The sequence below is a fragment of the Gekko japonicus genome, unplaced genomic scaffold (genome assembly GCF_001447785.1).
Source record: "Gekko japonicus isolate JY-2015 unplaced genomic scaffold, Gekko_japonicus_V1.1 scaffold1894, whole genome shotgun sequence".
Taxonomy (NCBI): domain Eukaryota; kingdom Metazoa; phylum Chordata; class Lepidosauria; order Squamata; family Gekkonidae; genus Gekko; species Gekko japonicus.
In genome coordinates this window covers 40813-55129 of record NW_015163146.1, presented here as the reverse complement: position 1 = coordinate 55129, position 14317 = coordinate 40813, and the positions used below count along the sequence as shown (strand labels likewise).

Sequence of the window (14317 nt, the reverse complement as noted above, 5' to 3'; positions counted from 1 at the left end):
GCAGAGGTAAAATAGGGTATATAAATGTCTGCCTAAGTGATTCGTGCCATGAGCATCTCAGTAAATAGTGCTCAATATCATCCACTTCGCCCAAACCACATTGGCAGATTCTTAAGGCAACAGGTAGACCCATAAAGCGACAAATACAAACCATTGAAGGAATGGCATGGAATCTGAGGGCTGTAAATGCCCTCCTTAGGTCAAGATTGGTTAGTTTCTCTAAATAACCAGTCCTACCATGATCTCTTTTAAAGATCTTAAACAGGGGGGGCCGTTCGGCAACTTGCTGCCGCATGAAGGTTCAAAAGGCCGTCTATATGAAATACCCATTCCTTCAATTTGGACTTTTGTGTTTCATTGTCCGCTAAGCCCATTAAGTCATCCGGAATGGAGTATTCCCGTAGAATAGAAGACAGATAATCATTTAAACTTTTGGAAAACTTTGTTGGTCTGAAAGGTGCCACTGGATTCAAACCCTGTCCTGTTGCTTCAGACCAACACGGCTACCTACTTGGTTCTAGCTTTTAAAGGATTGGTGAAATACGCACAAAAGATGTGGGGTCATCGGCATAGACTCTGAAGATCACCCCGGTATCCATAAACTGGGTCTCCCATCCCAATGCCAGGTTATATCATCAGAGGTTAAAAAACCGGCAGCAGAGACCCCCCCCTGTTCAAGACCCGCGGCCCCAGGCACGTAACATGGGCCTTTCGGGGCAAATGGGTGTTTTTTTGGGGGGGTGTCTCTTCTGTCGTCATGTGGGGAGGCGAGTTTCACATGGAAAGGGGCTGGGCTGATTCTTCTGCTGTGAGTGTTTTTAACGCTTTAAGCTGTGCATGCGATTTAACATTCCTTTCTCTGAATCCACCCAACGGATGCATCTCGGCCATGTTAATCTTCGAGTTTCCCCCCGCCGCCGCCACCCGGCAGAGGCTGCTATTTTTTTGCATTCAGGAATTCCTCACAGCCTGTTTCTGCTCTGCTCTAATGTTGCGATGTTGGAATTCCTTTATCCTCCTCTCTCCATTACCTCTGTAACGTCTCCTCCTTCCCTCCTTTTCCCCTTTCGTAAGGTGTGTGTATATATATATTTATACATGCATACATATACACATATATACATTTATTTATTTATTTTCTTTGTCTTGGTTTGTTTTCCACCTCCTCATCCCTTTCCCTCCCACCTTGCTTTCCTACAGACAGTCCCCGGCCGTGACCTCTCGGTGGTACCCACCCTCTACCTTGTACTTGCTGCTTGCTCAGAGAGACAGAAATCAGGGTGGGGGGGGGGAGAAGCAGTGGGGGGGGGCAGGGAAAGGACAGTCCATGAGAAGAAAGGTGGCTCCATCGTCTGGTTTTGAATTTCCCGTGTTCCACCTTTACAAATTCAAGTTTCCCGACTGGCAGGAGCAGGTTGCCTTGGCCCCACCAGGCCCCACGTGTTTCCAGTTTGGTGTAGTGGTTAAGTGCGCGGACTCTAATCTGGGAGAACCGGGTTTGATTTCCCCACTCCTCCATTTGCAGCTGCTAGATGATCTTGGGTCAGTCACAAGTTCTTTCAGAGCTGTTCTCCCAAGGGCAGTTCTCGAGAGAGCGCTCTCAGCCCCGCCTACCTCACACGGTGTCTGTTGTGGGGAGGGGGAGGGAAAGGAGTTTGTAAGCTGCTCTGAGACGCCAAGTGAAGGGCAGGGTATAAATCCAATCTCCTCCTCCTCCTCTCCTTTGTGGGAGGGGAGGGAGAGAAGGCAGAAAAGGCCAGGCGTGGACTGCCTTTGAGAGAACTGCCAGCCTCCTCCCGGGAAAGGCAGCACCCAGGCCAGAGAAGCCACTGCTAGTCCTAGCAGACACTGGGTGCTCACCAGCCTTCTCTCCCTCTGCTTGGCAACGGTCGCTACTCATAGTTAACACTGCTGGTAATTCAGGACAGTGAGTGGTCAGCAGTTGCCTGCAGTCTGGAAGCGAAGGAGCAACAAGTCGCTGGCATCGGTGTGCCTGCGGAAGGTTCTTCCTCTGAAACAGAAAAGCCGGCAGTAATTCCCGTCTCCCTCCAGCGGAAGTGCCGAGCGATTCTTTTGTTTTGGCCCTGTCATGACCTCCAGGGGGTTGCCACCTTCCGCCGCCACCACTCTGGACTTCGGGTCCCTTGAGAAGGCCCAGAGTACTCTCCCAAGCCCATCCAAAAATGCCCCCTTTTAAGCCGAGAACATAGGCGTGATGACCAGGCAGATAACAATTAAACAGAATGCTTTATTAACACAGTACTGGGGCAAGGAACACAAGACAAGGTGCTCTAAAAGATCTAACAGTGTTTAAAAGGCACAATAAACACAAACCTAACACAACTACCTAGTTCGCTTAACTGGTTACTACTTCAAGGCCCACAGCCTGCCAGGCTACGCTACCTGTTCTCACTCTGTCCCCAGTGAGGGATCTTTTTCTCTCACCAGACCAGCCTGTCCCCTCTGTGAGACCAGACCGCAGATGAGAGACGAAAGAAGACAGTTTCCACAGCCCTCAGAGCTTAAGTCAGAATCTCCTCACAGAATCTCTGGAAACTGTTTGGCTACAACCCTCTCTAAGCATTATGGGGATTGTAGGCTGTCTACTTTCCACTCCCACACTGGTCTCTTCTGGGACCAGGCTGCACTAGGCCTTGCTCCCAGTCCTGCACAGATCATGACATGCCCCTTGCTGTGTTTTCCACCATTAAAGTCAGGTCCACTTGCCGGTCTTGCAAAGTCTTGGCTGTTGCAGTCTTCTCTGAGGCTATCAGCTGCTAACTATTTCTGTCTCGAGCTTCCTGCTGTGGTTCGGGAAATAGCCAAAGTAGGATAATATAAGTTGCAACAGTGGGGAGGCTCAAAAATGGTTAATTCTCCCCTCTGTACAGATTGTGGCACGTGCCTTTCCCTTTTTTTCCTTCCCAGGCGTAGGAAATAGTCACTGTTGAAAGCAGGGTCCTGGGATGCAAGGAGATATTTCAAAGATTTCAAAGGTCTTGGATTTGTTTGGTTTTTTTTCTGTGACAGCCCATGCCACCTGACAAAATCCTTCTAAAACTCCACTCATAATCTCCAACTCGCCTTGCCACGTTGTCGTATTTGATACTTTTATTTCTCTATCCTGCCTTTCCTCGTGCTGCAAGGCAGCGTACGAATGATAATTTAAAGCATCGTAAACAAAAGCCAACAAAACGAAGCCCTCAAAGTCTTTACAAGTGCAGACACAATTGAATTTTTACATTAAATCTGACTATGTTTCAGTCCAAAGTATCAGCTAGGTTAACAAATTCAAGACTTGGTAGCAGTGGCAAAGGGTCCCCTCCAAAATGAAATGACATTCGTAAATGTTTCTGAAAGGGCTGCGTTTTGCGGCCAGACTCAGAAACTGTAAGAAACTTTGTTCTGGATCTCATTTGTGAACATATGAAAGCGGAGTGGGACCCTTGGTCCATCTAGATCAGAGGTGTCGAACTCATTTTGTTATGAGGGCCGGATCTGACATAAATGCCACTTTGTCGCGCTGGGCCATGTGTGCCATAAAACATAATACCAGATACCAGAGATATAAGCTGTATATAGGGCAGCAGCTTGTAAGCTCTGAGTTGGTGTATCCTCACTGCAAGACCCCATTGGCTGGGAGGGGGGTGCAAAGGAAAACCCATAGGGGCAGACTGGAGAGCCAGTGGGGCAGGTGCTTAACTGCTGCAGACGAGGTTGTCCCACCATGCTGAAGCCACAATTGGAGTGGCTCTGCCCACTCCTCCGAGCAGTCTCCTGTTCCCTCCCTTGCACTAGTTGCTCATGGGCTGCATAAGAGCCCTGGATGGGCCAGTTCCAGCCCCCGGGCCTTACGTTTGACACCCCTGATCTAGATAATGATGTGTTCTGATTTGTGGCTGCCTCCTAAGTCTTCCTGAGTTCTTTGTAAGAACATCAGAGAAGCCAATGTTGGATCAGTCCAATGGCCCATCCAGTCCAACACTCTGTATTGTCACACAGTGGCCAAACCCCAGGTGCCATCAGGAGATCCACCAGTGGGGCCAAGAACTCCAGAAGCCCTCCTACTGTTGCCCTCCCAAGCACCAAGAAGAGAGAGCATCACTGCCCCAGACAGAGTGTTCCGTCTGCACCTTGTGGCTAAGAGCCGCTGATGGACCTCTGCTCCATAGGTTTATCCAGTCCCCTCTTGAAGCTGTCTATGCTTGTCGCTGCCACCACTGAGTTTCTTCAAGTGGAGACTGAACCTGAGGCTTCCAGCATGCCAAGCAGGAGGGAGTCAGTCTCACTTCACTCTGAAATTGGGTTCTGAATAGCCTCCAGCATGCTGTGTGATCTTGAAAGAGTCAGGCCTGTGTGGCAGGTGTTTGAGGGTTTTCTTTCTTGGTGTGACCATTTTGGGTTCCTGGTGCCTTAAAAGCCCAGAGATGAGTCAAACGAAGTGTGGAGGGGGCATATTGTAGGGGTTTCTTCCCCTTGGAAGCCATGCTGAGCACCTTGATCAAATCAATCCTCCGGGGCAAGTCAAAGCTGCCTGCTGCACCTTCGACACAGGCCCCTCTCAAATCAGCCCGGCCACCCCCCAGACACAATCCCTGGACCAGTGTTCCCTCTGAGCTGAGTTAGCGTGAGCGAGCTCAGTGCTTTAGCCTCCGGCTCACACATTTTTGTCTTAGCTCAGGAAGGAGGGCTCCAGAGCAAACTGATTTAGGCAGTAGCCAAAATCGCTCGCTCAGAAATGTAATGCCAGTAGCTCACAAAGTAGAATCTTTGCTCACAAGACTCCACAGGGAGCATTGCCCTCGACCCCTTTGGTCATTGGTGTAGTGCTGCCGGACACAGATTTTGAAAGGGGGATTGTGGTGTCTGGTGTCAGATGAGGCTCTGCGTGCTTTCCGACCTTCCTTTGGCGCCCAGCACTATCAGGTTGGCCTCCTGTTCGATCCAACACGTCCGCCAAATCCGTCCCTTGGAGGCAGCTTCTGCCTTTCCCGCGAGAATGTTTTGCTCTGGGGGAGAAGAAGGTCGTCCCTGCTTACAGCTGCGTGTCCTGGCTTGGCCAGGGCTTGGGGAGGCTGGCAGGAAAAGGAGGGGGGAAGCTTGCCAAGTGACGCCCTACCAGGAGCTTTAAGGTGCTGCCAACACTCACGGTTGCCTTTGGATGTTTTGTTCCCAACCCACCTTTCCCGGGCCGACTGTGGCCTTGCTTGGAGGCCTGGCGTGCGCCATTTGCTTCATTTGGGAGGAAAGTTATGTCCCAGGAAGTGAGGGAGAGAGCCGCGCCCTTCAGTAGGTGGTCATCATGCCGCCGTTGTCTTGGGCATGGTTTTCTCTTTGAGGCTGCTTTGGTTATCACTTGGGGTGATATCCTGAGGTCTGATTTGTACGTGCAGGAGAATGAGGTGGGGCTGCCCCACTTCAGAATGCAGGTGGTAGACTACGAAAGGGGGGGCTTTGCAGATTTATGGAGGAAATGTCCCTCTGTCGCTGCGAAGCATGATGATTCGGTGGAACCTCCATATTCCGAGAAGTGTATGACTGAAAGCTAGTCGCTGTGGGCAAACAAAAAACGGGCCGGAGTTCATTAGTCGTTGTAGATTTTCTCTTTCACGGCCGGAATTCATTAGTTGTTGTAGATTTTCTGGGCCAAGACCATGGCCATACAGGCCCGAAAAATCTATAACAATCTAGGTGTAGTTGGGCACTGTGGGAAACAGGATGCTGGACTGTTATGATCCAGCAGTGCCCTTCTTACATTGTCATTCCAGCTTTGAATTTTCCTTTGCATTTAAAAAAAAAACTTCCAGCCAATAGAAAACTAGTTCATCAAGGTTCTACTTCCCTCTTTGCTTGTGGTGCTGTATTTCTGTCTGTAGGGAGTTTGGAACATAAGGGAGCACTGAGTATTTCAAAGTAGGACCCTCTGTGATGCACCACCTTGCAGTGTAAAGTCAGTTATCCCATCTCATCTTCCTGCATGTGTGAACCATCCCCTCCTCCTCTTCCTCTTTTCTCTTGTCACGCTCAGGGTCCGAGGATGCTCACTCTCGCTCAGAACTTACGTTTTTCCAAAATGGGCCATTTGTTCCAGACCGGCCCAGTTCGAAACCGTCTCGCATCTCAAAATGTGGACGATAAGGCTCAAGTTTGAATTTTAAAGTCCCTGTTTTGCTGCTGGCACTCATAATGATATTGGATTTGTTTGCTGATTGGGTACATTTATTAATCCTGCTGCTAGGCTCAGAAATCTGACGGGTGAATTTGAATACCTGTAGCTAGGAAACTGTAATTAAAAAAAAAAAATGGGGTTATTTTTACAAAACGCTTTTTAATCTTTGTAGTAGAATGGCAGGCAGAGTAAAACCTTAAAAAGAGAGAGAGAGAATTCTAACCCATGAATTCTAACCTCTCTGGTTTGCTTACCCTCCTTGGCTTGGTATTCCCATTACTGTGGCATTTGTACACGAGCACAGCTGTGGTTTCCACGGCCTCCGATATCAGGGCTTCTCCCAGTGGCAACCATATTAAGGACACATTACAGATCATTATGAGCAGGGCTATTTTTGGGCAGGAACGCACAGGAACGAAGTTCCGGCTGGCTTCACAGTTGGCCACGCCCACTACAGCCAAAACCTCTGCATGCGTGGCTACAGAAGGAAGGCCTGAAGAGCAAACACACACACCCCGGGCGACGCCGAGGTGGGTGGGCCGGGGTTGGGTCCTAGAAGGATCGCGGAGGCATTTAAATGCCTCCCTGTGCCTTCCCCGGCCGGCTGCGGGGCGCCCAGGCAAGCCAAGGGAAGGCATGGGGGTGTGGTCTAATATGCTAACAAGCTGCACTGTCAGGGTGTGGCCTGTTATGCTAATGAGTTCCTGCTGGGCTTTTTCTACCCAAAAAAGCCCTGATTATGAGTGTGATTGTACCCTAGTGTTGGCAGCTCCTTATCTCTCAGGGCTCCCCCACCCCTTGGCAATTGACTTTTTACTGTGGACATTTTTCTGCCACACCTTGGCACCACCCCGTCCCCTTACCCCCACCCCCAAGTCACTACTTTCCCCCCTGATTAACCCCTGTGGTGCTGTGTGAACCCAGCAGTACAGATGAGGCGCTGTCAATGGAGGACAAAGATCTGAGGGACCGGGAGAGGCGGATGGCCAATAATGCCAGGGAGAGGGTGCGAGTGCGGGACATTAACGAGGCCTTTAAAGAGCTGGGACGCATGTGCCAGATGCACTTAAAAACAGACAAAGCACAGACCAAACTCATCATCCTTCAACAAGCAGTGCAAGTCATTCTGGGCTTGGAGCAGCAAGTACGAGGTACGGTGCCAGGGGGCTCTCCCACCCTGAGGTCACTCTTGTACAGGAGTCTGTGTGTTCGTGTGTGTGTGTGTCCGTCCGTCCGTCCCTCTGTGCGCACGCGCATGCTTGCATGAGTCTCTGCCTCTCCCTTCCGCCCTTGGCTCTGGGTGTGAGGCTCGGTTTTCCCTGCGCTGCCTCTCGCTGTGTGTGAACAGAGCAGAGATCGTGCCAAAGGGAGTGATGAAAGTGTAGTTCTTCCTCGGCCTAACCTGCTAGACAACTTTAGGAAGAGGGGGCTTGAGGGTCTGTTAATGCTGGCAACGTTTTCCTTCCCTCCGTAAGGAGCAGCTTTGTTTTGTTGGGATGACTGCAGCTGGCGAAAGGAATAGCATCGTGTTCTTTCTTGGAACGTTTCTCGTTCTTTCTTATATCTGTATATGTATTCTCTCTCTCTCGCTCTCTTTTTGGGGAAGAGGGAGGGAGGGAAAGGATGGTGGCTTGCCAAGGCCCTTCCCAAAAGTTTGGCATTCTCCTCCTTCCCATGGCTCTCTCTTCTCTTTTATCCCTTTGTCTCAGAACGCAATCTGAACCCCAAGGCAGCCTGCTTGAAACGCCGCGAAGAGGAGAAGGTGTCAGGTGTAGTGGGTGACCCCCAGATGGCGCTCTCGGCATCCCATCCAGGTCTAGGAGATGGGCACAACCCTGTGGGACATATGTAAAGGTACCCTCTTCTGTCACCTTGTGGCTGGCTGGCTTTTTCTTTTTTAGGGGAGGGGGGGAACCAGGCTCGCCTGTTTAAAATTGGCACACAGCACACGAGGACCCTCTTCAACTGTGAATTTTAGCCTCAGGCCAAGAATCTAAATGGCAGCTCCTCTTTATTAATCGCCCTATCCCGGCAAAATGCCATAAAACAAAATACAATTTTTAAAATATCCGTATACAGTTAATAAGAGATAAACCCAGAATAAAAGATCCCAGATGGCGATTTACAATTTTCTGTTCCCATTATGGACTGCCCGGCCATTTAATGGGGGGGGGGGGGGCGGTTAGTTAAGTCTTTCGTTTGACTTTAGTTAAGTCTTTACTTGTAACAGATGTGTGCTTATTTTCTAAATTGAAAAACTTGTGTCAGATCTACAGGGATTCAAGATGACATTTAAAAGATATTAGTCCAACTGAGGGAAGAGAGTCTATAGTGTTGTCTATTAGCCAGGGCAGCTCCATGTATCTCTGAATAGCAGCTCCTGGGGGGGACAATAGGGGGAGGGGCTTTGGCTACTGCGGCATGCATACAGGATTTCTAGAAGCCTCTGGCTGGCCACTGTAGAAAACAGGACGCTGGAGTAGGCAAATGTTCGGTATGATCCAGCAGAGTCCCTTCTTTTGTGTTTTTACAAAAAGCGGTTCTCTCATTAGAGAGAGCCTCCCTGTACAGAGGCAGTATATCGCTAACTACCAAATCCTGAGGTCTAGCAACAGAGCAGGACTGTCGCCATCGTTCTCTGACTCTGGGTTTCCCAGATCATAGCGCCATAAAAAGGACATTGGAGGATCGGACCAGTGGTCCATCTAGCCCAGCATCCTGTTTCTTAGAGTGGCCGGCCAGAAAGGCTCCTAAGCAAGGCACAGGGGCCAAAGCCTGCCTCCGGACTGTGCCGATTCCAGGTAGACATGGTCAGCAGAATCTTAATTTGTTATGCCGTCGAAGGCTTTCACGGCCGGAGTTCATTCGTTGTTGTAGATTTTCTGGGCCAAGACCATGGCCACCAGTGTTCCCTCTAAGCTGAGTTAGTGTGAGCTAGCTCACAGTGTTTGAGCCTCTGGCTCACACATTTTTGCCTTAGCTCAGGAAGGAGGGCTCCAGAGCAAACTGATTTATGCAGCAGCCAAGTCGCTGGCTCACAACTTTCATGCCAGTAGCTCACAAAGCAGAATTTTTGCTCACAAGACTCCACAGCTTAGAGGGAACATTGAATTGGCCACACAGCCCGAAAAATCTATAACAATCTTTTGTTTGTTGTTTTTTTAAATTTACTTTATTTATAGCCTGCCTTTCTCACTGAGAGACATGGTGGGTTACACAGTGTGAGCCAGTTGACGTGAGACGTCCAGAAAACAAAGCCTGTGGGACTAGGATCACAGACATTAGAAACGATACCCCCAAAAGGGGATATCAGACATCATATGTTGTAAAATGGAATTACCAAAGTAGAAAGTAAGTCTGTAAAAGTGAGGTAATACATTCAGTCAACGGTGGCACTAGGGTTGCCAGGTCATATTCCCCCCCCCCCCCCCCCCCCCGCCCCCGTCAGGGACGCCGCGCTGTGTGCGCCTGCCCCTCCCTGCTTTCCCCCAACCATTTAAAGGGAACCTTGCCTTTAAATGATTGGAGGAAAGCGGAACTGCCCGTGCCTGCCCTGCAAGCCCTTTGTCATGAGATCGCTGCTTGCAGAGCAAGCGCGAGCAGTTCCCGCTTCAGATGAGCGGGCACCACTCGCACCTGCCCTGCAAGCTACAAGATCACTGCTTGCAAGGCCAGCGTGAGCGGCTCCCGCTCTTTTGAAGCAGGAGCTGCTTGCGCTTGCCCTCCAAGTTGCAATCTCGCCGCTTGTAGGGCAGGCACAGGCAGCCCCTGCTTTAAAAGAGAGGGTGCCGCTCGCTCGTGCGCGCCCTCCAAGCCCTGAGCCACCAACAACTTCCGGGTGCGCGGCCCCACCTCTTCCCAACAGCATCTCTTTGAACACTATTGGGAAGGGGTGGGGGGGTGCAGGCACGCACGGCCACCCTGCTTCCTCCCTCTTCAAGATTTAAAGGGCCAGCTGGAGAGCCCTTTAAATCTTGTACGGAGTTGCCGGGTGGTCATTCTGAGGGGTGGGGCTTCCCCCCCCCCCCCCCCGCTGGCCAGGTGGAAACCCCCATGGGACCGGGGGATCTGACAACCCTAAGTGGAACAGGCTACGATCCTGGTCCCTTTATAGACATGCCCCCCCTTTCCATTATACTGCAGCCTTATTCCCTTTGAAGAAATGCCCTCCTGAGCAATTCCATTTCACACACTTGGCAGAAGGGCAGAAATCAGGCAGGCTGTTCAACAAGGCGGGAGACACCACAACTAAAGCAGTGGATGAATCTGTCTGCTCTGCTTTTTTTTTTTTTAAAGCCCTCTCAATGAGTGACCTTCGCCCCATCCCATGGCACTCAGTTCTGCAGGTAGTCACACCAGGCTGGCTGCTGCAGGATCCCGGATGCTGAACGACCTGCAGTTCTATTCCTGTGTGCTGCATGCCGAGATTCAAGATCTCTGTTTTTGTTTCCTTTTCCCCCACCCCTACCCCTTGTCTTTCTCTCTAGAGGATTCTTTTCTTCTTCTGGGAGCAGCCGTCTGTAGGAAGAAGGGAAGGCCGTGTCCCGCCCCTGCCCCATGGTCCACACCAGAAACTGTAGCCCTGTTAAATACTGACGTACGGCAATGGATCTTCAGCACGTTCGAAGGGACTTTTTTTAAAAGTGGGAAAGGAAGGATGGAAGACAAGGAAAGGAGCAACTTTATCAAAAACCAACAGCAAAGATTGCCTTAAAGTGTATATTCTGGAACTGTCAATGCATATCTTGAATTTACTGAGGGGGCATCGGGGAGGGGGGGAAAATGTTCTATACAAAATGGCTTGTTCACAAAAGGCCAGCAGAAGAATTGTGCCTAAGCGTAATTTTTTTTTTAAAAAAGAACATTAGTTAATTATAATTTTTTTTAAAAAAAAAAGTAGAACAAACATAGCAATGCCTTTTTTTGGTTGTTTTTTTTTAAATTAGCTTTTTTTGCATCTATGTTTTGTAAGCGAAGACAAAAAAAAATGTTTTTTTTTTTGGTTCCCCATCCTTTTGGTTATTTTTTTCCCCTGCTGCTGTTTCTATAGTTAATGTTGCATATTATTATTATTTTTTCAAAGAAGATCAACCAGAAATATTAAAAATTGTATTGAGAGACTGGATGTCTAAAAGAGAGGGAGAAAAGCGATCACGTTTGGCTCATAGCTTCCATGATGATAAAAGAAATTCAGAATGTGTTGATAACATCCTTTTTTGCTCTTTTTGGGGGGGTGGGGAGAGAGAGAAGAACAAGCACAGTGTGACAGCTTGAGGATCTGTTGTCTGTCATCCTGAGGATTTGTCCCAGAGGGATACCTGAAAGTCTTACATTTTTATCTCCACCCCTGAGATGTTTATGATCCTTTTCCTAGGAAGCCAAAGGTGACTGCAAGGGGGGGAAAATAACTGTCAGTTCCTTTACAACTGTGGGGATGTCACAAGGACCTCAAAATCAGCACATTAAGATGCTGGGGGGGGGGCACACGCGGTAGCGTGCATGGAATAGGAGTATGCAGAAGAAGCCTTTAAAAAGGTATTCCAGAGGTGGAAAACTGCTTATTCTAAAGCACTGGAGCCAACGGGCAAGGAACAAAAAAAGAGAGAGAGAGAGGAAAGCTATGGCTAGAACAAAGATCGGGGGGAGGCGGAGGGGCACCGAATGAAGAAGAACAAAACACTTCATCCAGCAAGCAAAGGAGAAGGAGGAGCGGAGCTGGAGACTTCAGATGTTTGGGAAGAAAAGATGCTTTTAGTGTGAAGAGCAGAGATCAGCTACCCTCCAGGCTGCGCTAGAAGCCACGGCTGGAAACACCCCTCCCCTGAAGACGGATCTGTGTCTCTACATCATTGTTCCAGGGCTATTAAGAAAATGTGCTTCCTCAGCCATTTGGAACCCATCGGAAGCTCAGAATTGTCACTACAGACTGGCTAAATGTCTCCCCCCCCCCCCTTCAGAACACCCCAGAGCGATCCTCAAGTGCTGTTCGGAGAGACCTTCCCCTGCCCATCTTTGTGAACAGAAAGTATCCCTCTGCTTCCATGTCAATCACACTACTGTGGGTGGGTTGTTGTTGTGGGGGTCTATAATCCAGTTACATGGATACTTAAGCCTATGCAGGTCTCTCCTCCGGTACCGCCAACTGTGTAATTTTGAAAGATTGGGTCCAGGTTTGCAGGCTCAGTGGCAGGAGCCATAATTTCAAAACGTGAAGTTCCAGATCACAGAATTTTGCTTTGGGGCTGGTGGTAGAGGATGGTGTCTTAGAGGATCCTTAGCGGACGCTACTTCGATCCCCATTGCAAGTGATCTCCCTTCTGATGTCAAAAGAGAAACTGAGTGAGAAGGGCCTTGCGTTTTGCCGCACCTTTCAAGCTTGGCCTTGTAACTTCTTGGGCCTAACAGTAACTGGGAAGAGAAGGCTGGTGCCTTTTGGTAGGCCAGGCTACCTTCTGGCCCAGAACGCATCTGTGGATGGCCTAGCTGAGCCATTGGTTGCGTCCCTTCCATCCCTGGATCTTGCTCTGACTCGGTCCCGTGGGTACTAGCTTTCCAACAGAGAGAGTTCATTCCCCCTTTTACATGTAGGTGCCTGCGCCCGGGGGGGGGGGGGAATGTTGCTGAGGAAAATGGAAAACACAACTGCCCGTACCACAAAGATTCAGCCAGCCCTTTGATTCTGTGGATTTCCCAAAATTGTTTGCAGAAGTAGAACAGGAGATTGGGGCAGGGTTGACCTGGGGGCAAGCAGAGTTTCTGGAGTGGGCATTCCTAACTCCATGAGGAAAACTCCAGGGAGAGACATCTCCAGCCCCCCCCCCCGATAAAGCTCTGTAAAGCAGAAAGCCTGATGACTCTTAGTGCCACATCTCCCGAAATCTCTTTCCAATCCACCAGCTCAAAAAAAAAAAAAAAAGCTTTTTTTGTTGTTATTTTTAAATGGTTCATTTTGTTTGTTTTAGTTCTGTAGTGATATTTCTGTTTTGTTGAGCAGAGGTGGGAAGCTCACCTTTCTTAGGGCATGTCTACACTAGAAATTTTAAACCAGTTTCAAACCGTGGCTTTTTCAATTCATGGCTTCTTTTAAAAAGAATCCGTTTCATTTGGGGACTGGAAAGAGGGGCCCTCCCATCCCAAAGTCACCCCTTATCTTAGAACTGCAATATCCAGATTTTCCCCATTTTGGCGGCTGCGATAGCTGGAAGTGGTTTGAAACCCATTGAAGTTTATAATGTAGATACATCCCAAAGAATCTTGGGATATTTATTTTTGTTTGGGTAGAGGGGTAAGAGTTTTAGGAGACGAAAAAGGGATATCCAGCAAAAAAAAAGGTCTTAGGAAGGGACAGCATTGTGGGAAAATGAATTTTTGTTTTTTAAAAAATGGGGTTCAAGCAATACAGAGAACAAAATGTAACTTGATTCCCATTAAACTATATTTTTTTAGGAGTTGGGGTGTTGCATATTTTGTAGCCCTTTTGGATGTTTTGAGGGGTTTTTTGTTGTTAATGGGGCTTTTTATATTAAAAAATTAAAAAATAGTCTTTGCTTTTTTGGGGGGGGTGGCCCCAATCCAGCTAAAGTGAGTTATGGCAAAGTCTCGTTAAAACCATCGGGTTGCAATTTATATGCAAATCCTGTTGTTTCAATGGGACTTCAGACATACCTAATTGCAGGCTGGATTGTGGCCCTTGGTGTTTTGCTGCCTACATGTAAGTCCAGCTGTACGTAACTGGCCAAGATCCTTGTTATTAAAAATCCAGATACACATTATAGTTTTGAAAAATATATATATAGTATAAATATATATATATATATATGTATGCCTATCCCCCAATAAAAATGAAAAGGTTTTTGGGGACGGGAGGAGGGGGGGCAGGATAGAAAGAGAGACATTTTTTTGGACTGAATCAGAATTTCTGGGGAGGGAGGGGGAGCACGGGGTTAAAATTGTGTTTCCGAGTGCCTCAAGATATGGATTGTGTTCGTTTTTTAAAAAAAATAATAATTTTATACAAGTGTCGGGGAAAAAACAGCTGGCTGGATTATTTGGAATTTTTAAATAATCCTTAACTTTTTTAAAAGTAGAATTTTGAGAACTGTCCTGTATATAACAGTAATGTAGCAATAAATGTGACATTTTATAACA

The 14317-nt window shown here is 48.4% G+C and overlaps 1 protein-coding gene across 8 annotated transcripts in view; it reads left to right on the top strand.

Annotated features, from left to right (window-relative positions):
• TCF3 (transcription factor 3) overlaps positions 1 to 10863 on the top strand; it is a 146052-nt gene extending 135189 nt beyond the window's left edge. For 4 of the 8 annotated variants that reach the window (XM_015407006.1, XM_015407001.1, XM_015407002.1 and 1 more), the window contains exons 19-20: positions 7879 to 8023; positions 10657 to 10863. In XM_015407006.1, coding sequence (XP_015262492.1) covers positions 7879 to 8021 — 143 coding nt within the window. In that variant the 3' untranslated portion in view covers positions 8022 to 8023; positions 10657 to 10863. Of the gene's footprint in view, positions 1 to 7093; positions 7321 to 7878; positions 8024 to 10656 lie in introns of all 8 variants that reach the window. The other 4 variants (XM_015407007.1, XM_015407004.1, XM_015407005.1 and 1 more) reach the window with 2 other exon arrangements.
• Positions 10864 to 14317: the final 3454 nt, after the last annotated feature.